Here is an 18899-nt window from a genome sequence, read left to right as displayed (position 1 = left end):
TGTGGTTTGTAACCAAACTAAGTTTTTCAAAACACCACATCACGATATGAACCTTTGTTATAGGAACATTGAGAGCTACAATTTGATTGATATGTGGATACTGAACTAAAAAAAATTATTCACAAATTTTATTAGAATAGATGCACAAGTTATTTTTTAAAAGATTTATGCATAAGCTAAATACTATACTTTATTAATTTTATTGTGATTTTACATATTTTAAATATCTATTTAATAAATATTGTTTAATTATCCAGTTTATTAAATAAAAGTAAATACATCTAACATAAAGTTGTGGTCAGTTAAATAAAAAAAATATCAAGTAAAAATTATTATATTCTTTTGTATATATCTATTCTCATTTTTACAGTTAAATTAAAAAAAAAAACCACTCAAATACTCCGTTATAAAAACTAGTACTAATTAATAATACCATCAGTATCAGTTAGTATAACATTGTCTCCAGATATAATTTAATGGCTGTAAGTATTAGTTGAATAGTTGGCAATTTCGTAAGTTGTCATAATTTGCATTATCTGTTACCCAATCCAAGGTGGACCCCACAGCGAGCTCGCCCTGCAAGTTCTCCGTCTCACACCCAAATCCAACAATGAACCTCGATGGCGTTCTCTCTCCCTCCACCACCTTCTCTCCCTCACCACTTCACGCGCCGCTCCCTCCTCCTGCTCTCCACCACCACAACCACCCTCTCTGTCCCATCTACACCCCCTCCCACTCCCATTTCCACCCCCACCACTCCCACAGTCACTGACCGCGTCTTCATGGACTTCAGCCTCTGCCCCAACAACTTCCTCCCCGACCGCGCCGACTCCCTCTCCCCTCTCTGCTCCGACACCACTCTCTTGGGCCGCGTCGTATTGGGCCTCTACGGCAACCTCGTCCCCCTCACCGTCTCCAATTTCAAGTCCATGTGTCTTGGCCTGAATTCCACCTCATCCTCGTACAAGAACACGCTCGTCCACAAGGTGTTCCCCGGCCAGTACTTCCTCGCCGGCCGCCAGGGCCGCCCCGACAAGGGCGAGGTCCGCCCGCCGCACGACCTGCCGCGCAACACCGACACGGTCGCCGCCAAGGCGTTCGCCCTCACGCACTCCCGCCCCGGCGTCGTTTCACTCTCGCTCTCCGAAAACGACGACGATGACGAGATTAAGCTCGATCCTGGGTACAGGAATGTGGAGTTCTTAATCACCACTGGCCCCGGGCCTTGCCCCCAGCTCGATAACAAGAACATTGTCTTCGGAACGGTGCTTGAAGGTAATGAATGCTAATGATAATGTTAGTTTGTTTTTCTTGTATGGTTAAATCAGTCAGTCCTCTAATTTATTTATTTTGTAGTTCAATTTGGTTTTCCGTCTAAATTATAAGAAATCGCCACTAAGTGATCACCATAAAATGCATATTTTTCAAAAAGTTGAATTAGAGAATCAAGTTGAAAAAAACAATTAGAGTATCATATTGAATCGATGATAAAAATTAGAAAACTTAATTGAATAAAAAAATAGAGGAGCAAATTGAATCTAAATAATAAATTAGAGGATAAAAAACTAATTTAACCTTCTTTTACCCATAGGAATTGAACTCAAGTAATAAGAATTTACAATAACTCACACACATTAACCAATTGGGCTAGATCTCGTTAGTTAGTTTGTATAATGAAGATTCTGAAATTTGAAAATTAGGACAATTTCTTAAAGATTGAAATTAAATTTTAAATTGCATCTTCATTTTAATTCTCTAAAGTACTTCAATCACTATAGTCTTTCAAAATTTTAATCAAGGATTAGTCCTTAAAGAACTAGGGAGGTGACTCATGTTTTTCACTTTTTCTCGTTTTATGTTTTGTGTACATAGAGGCATTGATTCGAGCTCAATGCTATCAAGTGTAGATGTTCTCAGAAGTGCTACTAACATACACATTCTTTTTAATGCACTCTCTTTGCTCAATTTATTGAAAACTACAAAATAACAAGTGAAGTGCATTAGAAAAGGATTGAGACCCACACAATTTTGTGATTTTTAAGAAAATTTAACCAAAAATAAAAAAAGTGTGTTATTAGCATTTGTCATATTTTAACGTCTATGGTCTATCTCATTTAAGTGTTCAAAATGTCAATGGAAGCACATATGACAATGCTTGTGTGAAAATTAGTACAATAGCTTTGTTGGAGAAGGGTGAAATATTAAGTTTGAGATATATCATTCATGTTGGCATCTTATTTTGGTTATGTAAAAAGTGGTAGAACATGTGCACACTTCAATAATACCTAGGCAAGGCGCCAATGGTAGGTTGAGATTGCCTCTAGAGGCTTGGCTAGAAAATTACTGCATAGGTCTAAATAGCTGAATTCAGTTTTTCTCCAGGCACAAGAACTCATCTTGCCCCTAGCCTTGCCCCCAGCTTGATAATAAGAACATTGTCTTTGGTATTGTGCTCGAAGGTAATGCTATTGATCATGTTAGTTTGTATAATGAAGATTCTGGGAAAATTGAAAATAGGACAATTTCTCATTGGAGATCCAACAACAACAACAACAACAACAACAACAACAACGCCTTATCCCACTAGGTGGGGTCGGCTACATGGATCAACTTCCGCCATAATGTTCTATCAAGTACCATACTTCTATCCAAATCATTAAGTTCGAGATCCTTCTTGATAACCTCTCTTATAGTCTTTTTGGGTCTTCCTCTGCCTCGAATTGTTTGCCTTCTCTCCATCTGGTCTACTCTCCTCACTACAGAGTCTATCGGTCTTCTCTCTACATGCCCAAACCACCTAAGTCTATTTTCCACCATCTTCTCTACAATAAGCGCTACTCCAACCCTCTCTCTAATAGCTCCGTTTCTAATTTTATCCTGTCGAGTCTTACCACACATCCACCGCAACATCCTCATCTCCGCTACACCTACTTTAGTCTCATGTTGGCTCTTGACCGCCCAACATTCTGTTCCGTACAAAATCGCCGGTCTTACCGTAGTCCGATAAAACTTTCCCTTTAGCTTGATCGGTACCTTTGCATCACATAACACCCCCGATGCTTTTCTCCATTTCATCCATTCTGCTTGAATGCGATGATTCACATTCCCTTCAATTTCTTCATCATCCTGTATTACAGACCCAAGATATTTAAACCGTGTGACTTGAGGGATAATATGGTCTCCTATTTTCACCTCTGAGTTAGATACCCTCCTACTTTTGTTGAACTTACATTCCATATACTCCGATTTGCTTCTGCTTAGGCGAAAGCCATGTGTTTCTAGAGCTCGTCTCCAAGTTTCCAACCTCTCATTCAACTCCTCCCTCGACTCTCCAAGGAGGACTATGTCATCTACAAAAAGCATGCATCTCGGCACGTGGACTAATTATATAACCAAATTAAAGTATATAAGTGAAGACAATTATGATTTTACAAGTAGATTTTGTAAGGTTGAGTTATACCTGAACTCAAAATTGTAAGATTTCTTGAATCATCAATCTTTCAAAAATTTTAATCGTTAAAAGAACTAAGGAGGTGACTCATGTTTTTCTTGTTATTTTATCTTGCTTGTATAGAGGTATTGATTCAAGACCAATGCTATCAAGTCTATATTTTTTTATGTTCATTGTCAAAGGTTCATCTTATTAATTAAACACATGTTTGAAATATCATTGGAAGCACCTAGACAACACCTATGCAAGTATTAGTTCTGTGCCTTTGTAGGAGAATGGGAAAAAAATTAGTTTGATAGTCTGTGTATGTAATTATTATTATATTTGCATTTTCTTTCAGTTGAGTAAAAAAATAGTAGAACAGGATACACCCCAATACTACTAGGCACGGTGCCATTGACATGTGATAGAACTGGACCAAAATAGAGGAAAAATCATTTTTATTCGAGTTAAATGCTACAACACAATGGTTACATACACTGATGAATTCGAGGTCTCATCACCCTCCTACTATCTCTAGTTTTCTGTCTAACCTCTAACTAACCCCTCCCAATGCTATTTATAGCCTCTTAACTAACTAACAATTGGTTATAACTAACAGTTAGTTATCCTAGTTGTCCTAACAAACTGACAGCTCTCTAACTCTTCCAAGGATATTTTCTAGCATACACCTTTTCCCATCTATTTCTGTTTGGCAAGAAGAATCATCTACTGTAGCTAAGCTAGTTGCTACGGTACAGTAGGAAGAATAAGAGGAGAAGGAGTGACAGTTAGGTTGTTGGGAGTTAGTTAGACTCTGCTAGCTGTCACCAGCTGGCAGGTTAGTTAGTAGTTTTGAATATATAACAGCTTTCTGGAGAAGGAGAATAGGGGGAGGAATTGATTGTATTGAGAGAACCTGAGAAGTGTCTCGGTGTTGTAAGGGAAGAGAGTGCTCTTCCTTGTGTAAAGAGTGAAAGAACTAACAATAATAGCGAATCCTTTATCTCTATGTGTACTATCTTGTGTGCGTATGTTCTACCTCTAGTTGCAGTTAGTAAAGTAAAGAAGATTCCTAACAACTGGTCCGATTTGTCGAAGAAAGAATCATGGATCGTGACGAGGCTCCATTCACTGCACTGGAATCTTCAGTTGCAGCATTGAAAACAACAACCAGCGAATTGAAGGTGATGACCATTGAGTTGCAGAAATCGTCTAAGTAACAAACTGAGGTGATTGCGAAGGTGTTGAAACAGTGTGACGATATTAAAGATTTGTGCAAGATGATGAAGATGCTCATGGAACAAAAAGGCATCACGTATAATGATGCCGAGAATGCATCTACGGAGCAAAACAGTGGGTTGGAGGATGAGGAGTCCGCAATGGAACCCGAGCCTTCATCAACATCGGAGGACGAAGAGAGCAAGTCTGAGGCGGATTCAATACTGAATTCGTCATGCCATTATTGGGCAAAAGGGGTGAAAATGCCAGTGTTTGAAGGAGAGGATCCGTTAGGTTGGATCACATGTGCGGAGAAGTTTTTTGCAGTGCAACATGTTCAACAGAGCCCGAAAGTGAGATTGGCCTTTATCAGCATGGAAGGAAACACCTTGCATTGGTTCCAGTGTTGGAAGCAAAAGACAAAGCGAAAAAGTTGGTTTGTTTTCAAGGCAGTGCTGATTAAGCGCTATGGCGGTACCGGAAGGGGAGATGTTGACGAGCGTTTGTAAACATTGCGCCAAACGGGGACCGTGACTGAATTCATTCAGGAATTCGAGGTGCTGGTGGCTCAAGTCTCGGGTACAAAGGAAGCGGAATTGAGAGGATATTTTTTGGCGGGACTTCGCAAGGAGATCCGGGCAAAAATTCGTCCCCACAAACCGAAGGATCTGTCAAGTGCCATGTAGTTGGCGGCTGATTTTGAGGAAGCTGAGAAAGAAGGGAATCCAGAGGTCGACTTGCGTAGTCGTGGGTTTCATTTTCAACCCAAGGGAGGAACGTGGATACACAATGTTGGAGGATCCGCAATGAACACCTTTCACAACAACCAATGTCAGAATCGAACTCTAACAGGGGAGGCACATAGCTCTGCGAACGTAATGGCTGCAAATCAGAGTGAGTCTACAAGCTCGGGAACGTGGAATAGTGGAGTCCGGAACCTGTCCTACCAGGAGTACCTTCGCCGCCGCGGAGCAAAACTTTGTTATCATTGTGGAGTTCCATTTGTTGCTGGTGACAAGTGCCTTGAAAAAACCTTAGGTTGCTTATTTTGGCAGAGGATGAATGAATTAATAATGAGGAGATTACAAGATTGGAGGGGGAGCTTGAGAATACATTTGACAATATAGGAGAAACAGAGGTGGAGTGTCAATGGATGGACTTATCCGTTTGCTCAGCTGGTGGATTTACTCAATCACAAACAATGAAATTGGAAGGGCTAATTTAGGGCAAAAGAATGTTGATTTTGATTGATAGTGGTGCTAGCCACAACTTTATTTCTCAAGAATTAGTGCAACAACTGGGTTTGAGTGGCTCCTACTCAAACCTATGGAGTGAGATTGGGTGATGGAAACAAGAAAAATGCTCAAGGTTGTTGTGAGCAGATGAAGGTTCAGTTAGGACAAATGACCATAACAGAGAAATTCTTTCTATTTGATTTAGGTGGTGTAGATGTCATATTGGGGGTAGCATGGTTGGAAAAGTTAGGAGATGTCAAGGTAAATTGGAAATCTCTGACCATGCAATTCAAACACAAGGATAGTTAGTCAAAATTCAAGGTGATCCTAAACTGCTATGAACTAAAGTGTCTCTGCAATCAATTTGCAAGCATATAGATGTTGAATTGGTCATGTTTCTATGGGTATTGGATACTATGGATTCACATGGCAAATACACCCTAGAGAATGACATATTATACTTTAAAGGCAAGTTGGTACTGCCTACCAATTCAAGCTGGATCTCACTCAGCCATTTAATGAATTTCACTCTTCCTTGGCAGGAGGCCACTCAGGGGTGTAGGACTTATAGAAGGCTAGCACAATCCCTTCATTGGAAAGGAATGCTCAAAACTATTACATATTTAGTGGCAGCATGCCATATTTGCCAAAGAAGTAAGTACCTCACTTCTTCACTAGCTGGTTTATTACAACCATTGCCAATCCCCAATGTTGTTTGGGAAGATATTAGCCTAGACTTTATTGTGGGATTACCTAACTCTAAGGGGCATGATGCTATTCTTGTGATGGTGGATAGGCTAAGTAAATATGGTCATTTCTTACTATTGAAGCATCCCTATACTACTAGGAGTGTGGTGGATATGTTTACTAAGGAAGTAATAAGGCTGCATGGGATTCCTTCTTCAATAGTAAATGACAGGGATGCATTGTTTTTGAGTAATTTCTGGCAGGAGTTATTCAAAAACAAGGAATAATTTTGAAAATGAGTACTACTTATCACTCTCAGTTAGATGGCCAAACTGAGGTACTAAACAGAACAATGGAGACATATTTGAGATGCTTCTATGCAGAGCAACCCAAATCTTGGGTTGAGTTTATCCCATGGACATAATACTGGTATAATACATGTTATCAGGGAGCTGCAAGGTGTACCCCATTTGAAATAGTTTATGGTTGAGCACTCCCATCTTTGGCAAGGTTCATTCCAGGGGAAGTCCTAGTTGAGGCAGTGGCTTGGGATCTTATGGAAAGAAATGAAGCACTTAATCAGTTGAAGTTTCATCTAAACAGAGCCCAGAATCACATGACAAAGTATGCCAATAATCATCGCCTACCTTCAATGATTAAGGAGGGGGATTGGGTGTATCCCAAGATAAGGCCGCATCGACAAGCTTCAATGCCTACAAGATTAAATCCTAAGCTATCAGCCAGATACTATGGCCCTTATCGGGTAGTTTAAAAAGTTGGAATTGTAACATTTCAGTTGCAATTACTCGACACTGCTCAAATTCACCTTGTTTTTCACGTTTTCTAATTGAAAATTGCAGCGGGAGAACATCAAATTGAGGCAAAATTTCCAAAGGAACTACAAGCTATAGAACAAGGGATACAACCGGAACAAATTCTAGGAACAAAAATGTTTGGTCCAACAGGAACAGAAATTCCACAAGTATTAATCAAGTGGAAAGGACAACATGTTGAAGGAGCAACCTAGGAGGATAGATCAAATATGATGCAACAATTCCCTGCTTTCAACCTTGAGGACAAGGTTCTTTTCCAGGGGGTATTGTTAGGCAAGAGGAATCATCTACTGTATCGCAGTTGCTACGGTATAGTAGGAAGAATAAGAGGAGGAGTGACAGTTAGGTTGTTGGAAGTTAGTTAGACTCTGCCAGCTGTCAACAACTAGCAGGTTAGTTAGTAGTTTTGAATATATAACAACTTTCTACAGAAGGAGAAAAGAGGGGAGAAATTGATTGGAGGAGTGACAGTTAGGTTGTTGGAAGTTAATTAGACTTTGCCAGCTGTCAACAGCTGGCAGGTTAGTTAGTAGTTTTGAATATATAACAACTTTCTACAAGAGGAGAAAAGAGGGGAGAAATTGATTGTATTGAGAGAACCTGAGAAGTGTCTCAGTGTTGTAAGGGAAGAAAGTGCTCTTTTTTGTGTAAAGAGTGAAAGAACTAGCAATAATAACAAATCCTTTATCTCTGCGTGTACTGTCTTGTGTGCGTAAGTTCTACCTCTAGTTGTAGTTAGTAAAATAAAGAAAATTCCTAACAATTTTTCCCTTTATCAGTACCCTCCTTCAAGATGGACCTTGTCCTCCAGGTCAAGTTGAGGAAAAACAGTTTGCATTTCATCAACAAGTTCCCAGTTATCTTCATGGTGGGGTAAGTCTTGCCATTTGATGAGAACCTCCTTTCTGCCATAGTTGAAGCTGAGACTTTTGTGAGGAAGAACAGTTCACTCACTAGCTTGATTTTATTACATTCAAACAACACATATATATACATTATAAGGAGAGAGACAGCTTGACAAGACAAGACACATTGTTGTCTTCTACAACAAGCTAAACAGAAAAACTACTTAAGAGATACACATAATTATAACACTCTCCCTCAAGCTGGAGCATATAAATCGTATGCACCAATCTTGGAACATATAAATTGAATCCTAGGCCCCTTTAAGGACTTAATCAAAATATCTGCTAGCTGATCATTAGAATTAATGAACTCAGTGACAATCTCTTTGGACAACAGCTTCTCCCAAATAAAGTGATAGTCAATCTCTATGTGTTTGGTCTCTCATGGAAGACTGGGTTTGAAGCAATGTGAAGAGCAGCCTGATTATCACAGTATAACTTCATTTGCACCACTTCACAGAATTTCAACTTTTCAAGAATTTGTTTAACCCACATAAGTTCGCATGTAACCATAGCCATAGATCTGTATTCAACCTCTGCATTAGATCGAGCAACAACAGTTTGCTTCTTGCTTTTCCAAGAAATAATATTTCCTCCAATAGAGACACAATATCCTGATGTGGATCTCCTATCCATGGGACAACCAGCCCAATCTGCATCACAATACTTAGATACATGTGTTACCTTTGTCTTCATAAAGCAATCCTTGTCCTGGAGTTCTCTTTATGTATCTAAGAATACGCATAATAGCATTCCAATGATCAACACGAGGGTTTTGCATAATATCAGGTCTTGTAACGGTGAGATAAATGAGTTTTCCCACAAGTCTCCTATATCTCTCGGGGTCAGGATAAATTTCACTCTAATCTGCCATGAGCTTCAGATTCGGATCCATAGGGCTATCAACAGGTCTACAATTCTACATGTCTATCTCCTCCAAAATGTCAAGGGTATACTTCCTCTATGAGATCACAACACCATCTCCTGACTGAGCCACCTCAATACCAAGGAAGTACTTCAAATATCTCAGGTCTTTGGTCTGGAAATGACTAAATAAGTGCTCCTTTAGCTGGACAATCTTAGTAGCATCATTCCTTGTAATCACTATATCATTAACATATACTATCCAATAAACACATTTCCCAGGGGATGAATGACAATAAAAAACAGAATGATCAGCGTCACTTCGTTTCAACCCAAAAAGTTGAACAATATGATTGAATTTACCAAATCAGGCCCGAGGAGATTGCTTCAACCCATAGAGAGATCGACGAAGCTTACACACAAGACCATACTCCCCCTGAGCAACAAATCCAGGAGGTTGCTCCATATAAATTTCCTCCTCAAGGTCACCATGAAGGAATGCATTTTTAATATCAAGCTGATGGAGAGGCCAATGACGCATGGCAGCCATAGCAAGAAACATAAGGACAATAGTGATCTTAGCTACCAGAGAGAAAGTGTCACAATAATTAAGGCCATATATCTGAGTATAGCCTTTAGCTACTAATCGAGCCTTAAGCCGATCGATCTCACCATTAGACCCAACTTTAACTGCGTAGACCCATCTACAACCCACAGTCTTCTTGCCAGGAGGAAGAGGAAAAGTTCCCAAGTACCACTATGTTCAAGAGCCTGCATTTCATCAATCATAGCTTGTCACCTTCCAGGATGACTAAGTGCCTTATGAATATTAGAAGGGACAAAATGCGAAGATAGAGAGAAAACAAAGGAAGAATATGAAAGAGACAAACGATGATAACTCAGAAAGTTATAGATAGGATGAGGATTATGAGTGGATCGAGTACCTTTTTGGATGGTAATGGGCCAGTCTGAATCAGAGGGATGAGAGGTAGTAGGATCCATGGCTTGAGGATTGATTGAAGAAGGATGAGAATCATGAGGAGAAACTTCAGGTACTGTAGAACCAACTGGCTGTGTCCTGCGTTGATATGTAAGAAGTGGTGGAGGAGCAACTTCAGTCGGGTGTGGTGGAGAAGATGGAACTTCACTGACATTTTGGTTTGAGGTACCTAGAGGACAAGGAGAGGGAATTGGAAGTACATTCTTGATGGAAGAAGAATGGTCCATAGATGGTGAGAAGAAGGGTGTGTCTTCAAAGAAAGTTACATCTGCAAACATATAATATCGCCTAGTAGATGAAGAGTAGCATTGTAACCCTTTTGAAGACGAGAATAACCTAAAAAGACACACTTGATTGCTTGGGCAGAAAGTTTGTCTAAACCAGGAGAGAGATCATGGACAAAATAAGTACAGCCTAACACTTTAGATGGAACATGGAATAAATGATCATGAGGAAAAATGATTGAGTGAGGAATTTGATTTTCAAGGGAAGAGGAAGGCATTCTGTTAACTAAGAAACAAGCAGTAAGCATCGCATCCCCCCAATGGTGTGCAGGAACATGAGAGATTAACATTAGTGAACGTGCGGTGTCAAGAAGATGACGATTTTTCCTTTCTGCTATACCATTTTGTTGTGGTGTATGGGGACATGTAGATTGATGTAGAATGCCTTTTGAAGATAAAAGGGAAGAGAAATCATGAGAGAAATACTCTTTGGCATTATCGCTTCTGAAAATCTTAATTGTTTTTCCAAATTGGTTTTCAATCTCATTGAGGAAGGACATGAAGATAGGCAAAAGTTCGGATCTGTCTTTCATTAAATAGACCCAAATACATCTAGAGAATTCATCAATAAAGGTTACAAAATATCGAAAACCAAAAGATGTAACACGGCTTGGTCCCCAAATATCAGAATGAATGGTAGAGAAAGCTGAATTACATCTTTGAACAGTTTGTGGAAATGATGACCTAACATGTTTTCCTAGTTGACAAGACTCACATTCTAGGACTCGAAGATTCTTCAGACTAAGGACCATCATTTTCAATTTTGGTAGACTTGGGTGACCTAGACGATCATGCAAAAGTTTGGGGTTTGAAGTTGCAGAACAGGAAACAGAAAAGTTGGATTTCAAGTAGTAAAGTCCTTGTGATTCACGTTCTTCTCCAATCAGTCGACCTGTGCCATGTTCCTGAATAACAAAAGAATTAGCGGTAAAGATTACTAAGCAATTTAATGAACGAGTTAACTGACTCAATGAAATTAGATTATAGGGACACTGAGGAATAAACAAAACAGAATCCAACTTTAATGAAGAAGATAAAGAGACTTGACCACTTCCTTGAGCTGCAACTTTGGAACCATTAGCTACAGTAACAAGATGAGGAATTTTTGGAAAAGAAATGGATGTAAAAGAGGACTTGTTACCAGAAATATGATCAGAGGCACCTGAATCAAGTATCCAAGGACTGGGACCATCAATAGATTGAGAAATACATGTTGTCGAATAACATGGTACAGAGGAAGATGAAGCCTAGCTGCTGGATTTCTCAGATTTCAACTTCAAATACTCTGGATACTATTCATCAGAGAACTTAGACTCTGATTTTTCTGTCTGAGCTACCTGGGCTACTTTGTCAGGAAAGCCATGCAGGGAGTAGCAATTCTCTTGAGTGTGACCCATCCTCTTGCAAAATGTGCATTGAGGACGTCCACCTCTTTCACTGTGATCTCCTCTACTGTTACGGCCTCCTCCTCTCCCACGAGGTGCAACCATGGCTGACGTTTCCACCGTATCAGCTGGATTTTCTTCTTTCAGCACATGAGGCACACGAAGCAGTCTAGTGATGAGAGAATCCATCGATGGAACTTGATCTCTAGCAAGAACTTGACACGCACATGATCAAAGTCTAAATGTAGACTCCTTAAGATAGGACCCATATAGAACTTATCCAGCTTTCTATTCCCTTCCTCTAGCGAATCAGCCACAAGGAACCTCTTCAACTCTTCCACTGCAGCCCGAGCTTTACCTATGTGTGCAATCATGTTGTGGCTGATTTGCTTGAGGGTTGTGACCTTCATGGTTGCATCAAACAAACTCTGAATATCATTGGCAAAGATTTCTCGGGCCTTCTTCCAAAAGGAACAACATGTTTTGAACGATCTAAGGATCTCCAAAACATCGGTCTCAACTGATTGCCATAAGACAGCACAGAGTTGATAATCCAGCTTTTCCCACTCAGGTCTTTTATCGTTTGGGACTGCCTCAGCACCTTTTTCAAGGTGGTCATGGTGCCTTTGGCCGAGAAACCATAGTTCCACTGAAGCAGACCAAGATAAGTAATTTTTCCAGTTGAGCTTTGTTGTTGTGATGGTAGGAATTCCGAAGAATGAAAGCACTGGTCCAGACAAGGTCATTTTTACTCAAAGACCAAAAACCTAAAGGAGAGAGAAGAGGAAGGCACAAGATCACACGTTCAAAGCGTTGAAACTAAAAACTGAGGGCTGATATGGACTCAGGAGAGTCCAACGAGACGACTGGTGGTGGTCAGGCGCGATTCCGGCCACGGGAAGACGGCGCGTGGCGATCACGCGTCGGTGTTTGGCGAGCATTGAAGCGGCGCGTGGCGGCCCTTTTGGTCAAGCGATCAGTTAGGTTGGGTTGCGCTCTTCGAGGCGCACAGAACCCTGTAGTCGCCGGTTGAAATGGCGGTCGGAGATGGAGACGGCCGGCGGCGGATACGACCCGCTCTGATGCCAAGTTGAAGCTGGGACTTTTGTGAGGAAGAACAGTTCATTCACTAGCTTGATTTTATTACATTCAAACAACACATATATATACACTATAAGGAGAGAGACAGCTTGACAAGACAAGACACACTGCTGTCTTCTACAACAAGCTAAACAGAAAAACTACTCAAGAGATACACATAATTATAACAGCCATCATTTGAAATTCTGCTTTGCATGACCTTCTCTGATTGAACCTGCAGTTCCCCAATTCGCTGTATCACCTTGTAGGGTCCATAAAATTGTGGACTCAACTTTTCATTTGGCTTTCTTGCTAGAGATTTCATTATATAAGGTTGTAGTTTCAAAAAGACCCAATCTCCTTCCTGCAGGACTAGTTCCCTTCTATGCTTGTTTGCAGATCTTTTCATTTGATCCTGAGTCTTGAGCAGATTGTTCCTCAGTTCCTGTAATAATTCATCTTTGTCCTTACTCAACTGATTTACCTTTTCCAATTTGGAAGGGATGTCAGCTCCTTTAACTAAAAGTGGGGATTCCTGTCCATACAAAGCTTTAAAAGGAGACATCTTGGTAGAGATATTGAAGTTGGTATTGAATCAGAATTCAGCCCAGGCCAAGTGGTTAGGCTACTGTTTTGGTTTGGTGCCAGTTAAATACCTCAAATAAGTAGCTTCTTCCCTCCAATGAAATGCATCCTTCTTGAGCAGTGCATTCAAGGGCTGTGCAATTTTCCCATAATCTTTCACAAATCTCTTGTAATACCCTGTTAACCCCAAGAATCCTCTTAATGCTTTAGCATCGTTAGGCCTAGCCACTCAGCCATTGCTGCCAATTTACTAGGGTCAGCTTCCACACCATTTCCTAAGATGATATGTCCCAAATATTCCAATGAATTCTTACCAAAGTTGCATTTTTTCTTGTTCACCTTTAGTTCATGTTGCTGCAAAACTTGTAAGATTGCTTTCAAATGCATGTGGTGGTCCTCAAGGCTACTACTATATACAAGTATATCATCAAAAAATACTAATGCAAATTGCCTTAAGAAGGGCCAGAGCACCTCATTCATAAGTGCCTGAAAGGTGGATGGTGCACTAGTCAACCCAAAAGCATTGACCAAGAATTCATAATGACCCTTATGAGTTCTAAAAGTTGTTTTCTAGATATCCTCTTCCTTCATTCGAATCTGATGATACCCAGAACACAAATCTAGCTTGGAAAACCAATCAGCCCCCCAATTTCATCCAATAATTCCTCTACAATTGGTATAGAAAACTTATAAGGCACAATAATTTTGTTGAGTGCTCTATAGTCTACACAGAATTTTCAACTCCCATCCTTTTTCTTAACTAAAATAATTGGACTAGCATATGGACTAGTACTAGTTCTAATAATTCTAGCAGTTAGCATATTTCTTACCATCTTTTCAATTTCATCCTTCTGGTAATGTGGGTATTTGTAGGGCCTTAAGTTGGGAATCTTAGTTCCCTCTTGGATAGTGATAGCATGATCTCTCTCCCGATGTGGTGGTAGCCCTTGAGGTTCCTAAAAAACTTGTTCAAACTGTGTCAGCCGTTGTACCATTTGGTCAGGAACTGCTTCCACACACTTCTCTCCCTCCACCCTTTTTAATTCCACCATAAACCCTTGGTCAGACTCCATCATGGTCTCCTTGATCATTTTCATGCTAATGGAAGCTTTTATCAACTCTGCTTCAATCCTTAATATGACTTTTCTGTTTTGCACTGGCACTGTTAATGTCAATTTCTCAAAATTGGCCTCAATTGCCCCAATCCAGCCAACCATTCCATCCTTAACACCAAATCACACCACCCAATTCAAACAAGTAACAATTCTGTGTGAACTGTAAATCTTGCAATTCAATAGGCAAGGATCTACACACTCCTTGACACCTAACCTTGTGCCCATCTCCTACTTCTACAGAATATGAGCTTCTAGGGGTTACCTCTAACCTTAGCTCCTTAACTAACTTCACCGATATGATGTTATGAGTGGCTCCACAATCAATTAGCACAATCATCCTTTTATTTCTAATTTTTCCCCACAATTTAAGAGATTTCCGGATGGTAAAGCCTTCAATACTATGCAGGGATAATTGGTGAAACTCCCCCATTTCTTCTTCCTTATCCTCCCATTGCTGGCCCTTAGGATCTCCTTCCTCCTCTTCTTCCATAATCATTAATCTGAATTGTCTATTTTTGCACACATGTGTAGGATTATACTTCTCCTCGCATGTGAGACACCCTCCCTTCCTTATCTTTTTATTTACCTCTGCAGGCGACAAATTGTGGAACGTTCTTCTACCTTTCCAACCACTTGTCCCTGTTTTTGTAGCATTCTGAAGGTCAGCCACCTTATTGTTTGCTGGCTGCCAATCCCTTACCAATTTCTGTCCCGAATGAACGTTTTTCTGCAGATTACTCCCTTTACCATTACCCACGGGTAACTTCCCTGAAATTCTGCTCTTATCTTCCACTCTTCGAGCCTTAACCATGACTTCCATCAAGTTCTTTGGTTCATGAAGCCTTACCTCAGTGCTAATCTCTTCCTTTAACCCCTTAAGGAACATTTCCACCAAAATGGCTCCTCCAACCCTTTCACCATGATAATGCACTTCTCAAATTGACCTATGAATTCCTGCACTGTCTTTTCTTGTTCCAGTGCCAGCAGTGCTTGGAAAGGATTTCCCAGGCTCGAAGCCTGAAACCTTTGGGTGACAGCAATCTTGAACCCATCCCAAGAATGATTTGGATTCCAAGATTTCCACCATTGGAACCAACCCAAAGCTTCCCCATCCATCGCAACCATTACAACCTCCAGCTTGTCCTCTTCCTTACGATGCGTAACTGGAAATATCGCTCGATCTTTGTCAACCAGCCCATAGGATCCTCATCGTCGAATATGGGCAATTCCAAATTCCTCCACTGATTGCCGTCATGCGATGTCATACCTTCATCTCCTCCACTCGCGTCAACTGCGTGCACGTTTGACGCAGGAGATTTTTTCTCCCATGCCACCGCCAACCTTTGGATCATCCCTTCGATTGAACTCAACTGCAATTCCACTGCTTCACGATTCTCCTTTATCGCTTTCTCCATAGCTTCCATGCATGTCTCCATTCTTGCATTCGCCTTTGTCACCATTAACGATTCTACACTCCAAGATCAGAGTTCTGATACTAGTTGATAGAACTGGACCAAACCAGCGGAAAAATTGTTTTTATTCGAGTTAAATGCTACAACACAATGGTTACACACAGTGATGGTCTCATCACCCTCCTACTGTCTCCAGTTTTCTGTCTAACCTCTAACTAACCCCTTCCAATGCTATTTATAGCCTCTTAACTAACAATTGGTTATAACTAACTAACAGTTAGTTATCTTAGCTGTCCTAACAAACTGACAGCTCTCTAACTCTTCCGAGGATATTTTCTGACATACACCTTTCCCCATCTATTTCCCCCTCTATCAACATGTTAGGGTTGCTAACAGAGACTTCGAGAATTTTGTCACAGGCCTAAAATTTAAGCAGTTTTATCTTGAAGAGGGTTGCCTTTCAAGCAGAATTATGGTTGCATTGTGGGGGAATTGAACCTGCATTCATGGGAAAGATGAGAGTTAACTTGGGATCTTTGATCGCTTGTGTCAACCTACATGGACACATTCACATTTGCTATCAACTAGTAAAGTTTGCTACACAAAACCTTTGGTTGTGTACAGAGTATATGCTTACATCCAGGTTCCAATAATTTGTTTTGACTTACATTCAACAATATTGTGCATCAAACTGTTGATCCGATGACACGAGGCAGTTGTTGGAACACTGAACTATTTGATATGTTTGGGGGCTAAATTTTACGAATGTTAATTCATCTTTAATTACCAGGGAAGTGCTTATCTCCTAGTTGAATCTAATTGCAGGATTAGATGTCATCACAGCTATAGCTTCCATTCCCACATACCTACCATCTGAGCGAATTCGCCAGTTTAATGACTTGGCTCAATTTTTTGGAGATGAAAGGGCTCAGAATGCACGTAACATATGGAACAGGCCTCTTAAGAGCGTTTATATTAGTGATTGTGGGGAGCTGAAAGTGACAAAGCCTTCCCTCACGCCTTCTTTGCCATAATTTATTTCCATGTATGTATATATTATCCGAGGGGATTTCATGTTACTGGTCTATGTAAAATCACACTCACATATTCTTTGAAAATAAATGATGATGAATAAAACCACAAGCAAGCAACATGAATGACTTTTGAAGTTGAAAATTAAAAGGTTTTATTTTAGTTCATTCATTTCAAAGCTGTGAAGGACACAGTACATACATGCAGTGAAGTTAAACATTGATATGGTATGCCAGAGTTTCTTGTAAGTTAGTAATACAACATTATTATTGTGCAAATATCCTTTTCTATCTGCTTCAAATAATTTCAAAGATTTACATATTTCAAGGTGGGCTTTTCTTCTTTTGAAGATAATCTCACGACAGGTTACTTAAATTGTCATGGCTTCAAGCACAGACAGTTTCAAGGGAAAAGAAAAGGAAAATGAAGTCTGGGATGTTACTTTTGTGTATCTCCTATGGCTTCCAACTCTTCTGCAGGAAATTCCTCTAATCATCTATGGTTTTTTGTGCGAGCCTCCTTTTTTTTTTTTTTATCTCATTTCCCATGGATTTTTGCCTCAGTGAAGGTTAAAAGATTTTGAAACCTTTGTGGAGAGGGAGCAAGAACTCCATGACTGTCTCTTGGTGAAGGCTATCATACTCTGCTGGGGGAAAGCACAAAAGCAACCATGCTTCAACTCGTGTAGCTCACGGCTGAAATTTTTTTTGGTATGGTCTCCTCTTATCTCCACGTAATGCATCGATATGCTTCCATTGAAGACACCAAAGCATTATTTGAGCTGGTCCAAATGATCATTCTCTTGCTGTTTTGTTATTTTGTGCTCTCTTACAAATGTTTGGCAATGAGTTAAGATGCTTGGCGAAGTGAGGAACACTGTGAGTTGATGTTTGAATGCTATTCAACAATTTGTCTGGTTAGTCCAAGGAATTTGGGCTGTGTAGAGAAGTATATATTAGGCAAAGCAGTGAGGGGACCGAGTATGTCTAACAATTTTGCCATGGTAGCCATTGTTGCTAACATATCTTTCTTGAAGGACTTTTACTCTTGTTGAAAACTTGTCTGGCAAGCATTTCTGTCAGACATGGATTTTGTTTGTTTAGAGTGGCCATTGCCCTATAACTGCAAAAAGTCGAATAGCAAATGTATTTGAACGCACACCCATAGTTATCGGTTTCTTGATTTATGTTGAGTTAGGTAGTAGGATGCTATAGCATCAATCAAATTTAGCACAAATTAACCCGATATAGAATATGAGGGACGATGAACTTAAGTGTAAATAAATCTTAGATCGAGGATTAGTCTCATAAATGACTATACTTGCAAAATTATGGAGCTAAAGATAAAAGGCATTTCAGTTGTACATAAGTTTATAGGATAAAATATGTTTTTGATATTTTAGTTTTCCGTTAATACTAGTTTTAGTTCTTATATGTGTTTGGCTCAGCCTTTTTCTCTTTTGATCTTATCTTCTTAAAAAGAGAATTTAAGCTAAGTATTTTTCATAAATAACTAAAGAAATATTCCCTCTGGACTAAAAACTGCAAGTTAAAAAAAACTACTTCTCACCCATAAAAAAAATTAGTTAACATCATTTAATTTTGATAGTCTTACTAAAAAAAAGTTAGTTATTTTCTAAAGTACCCTTTATATTAATTGCATAGGACAAAAAAAGAGAATGTTGTTGGAAATAAAATCAATGTTATAAGACTCATACCGGTTACCAACTTGGTTGGGGTATTGGATTAGAGATCGACCCAATGAATCATAATGAGTCGCAAGTTGATTTGCAAGATCTGAATTATATTAAACAAATCTAAATAATTTCATA

The 18899-nt window shown here is 39.7% G+C and overlaps 1 protein-coding gene across 1 annotated transcript; it reads left to right on the top strand.

Moving 5' to 3' along the window:
- Nucleotides 1–489: 489 nt before the first annotated feature.
- On the top strand, nucleotides 490–18226 carry CYP50 (peptidyl-prolyl cis-trans isomerase CYP50). The gene is made up of 2 exons (XM_003535000.5): nucleotides 490–1275; nucleotides 16862–18226. The coding sequence occupies exons 1-2, from the start codon at nucleotides 621–623 to the stop codon at nucleotides 17068–17070; spliced, it is 864 nt and encodes a 287-aa protein (XP_003535048.1). The 5' UTR covers nucleotides 490–620; the 3' UTR covers nucleotides 17071–18226.
- The last annotated feature ends 673 nt before the right edge of the window (nucleotides 18227–18899 follow it).

Source organism: Glycine max, chromosome 9 (assembly GCF_000004515.6).
Source record: "Glycine max cultivar Williams 82 chromosome 9, Glycine_max_v4.0, whole genome shotgun sequence".
Taxonomy (NCBI): Eukaryota; Viridiplantae; Streptophyta; class Magnoliopsida; order Fabales; family Fabaceae; genus Glycine; species Glycine max.
Note: the sequence above shows the minus strand (reverse complement) of the source record. Positions and strands in the feature narration are given on the sequence as shown.

Bases quoted from the DNA above. Each gene is read 5' to 3' on its own strand.
- CYP50 (XM_003535000.5), top strand. From the start codon at position 621: ATGGCGTTCTCTCTCCCTCCACCACCTTCTCTCCCTCACCACTTCACG. The intron at 1,276-16,861 runs GTAATGAATGCT...ATCTAATTGCAG, and splicing joins CTTCGGAACGGTGCTTGAAG to GATTAGATGTCATCACAGCT.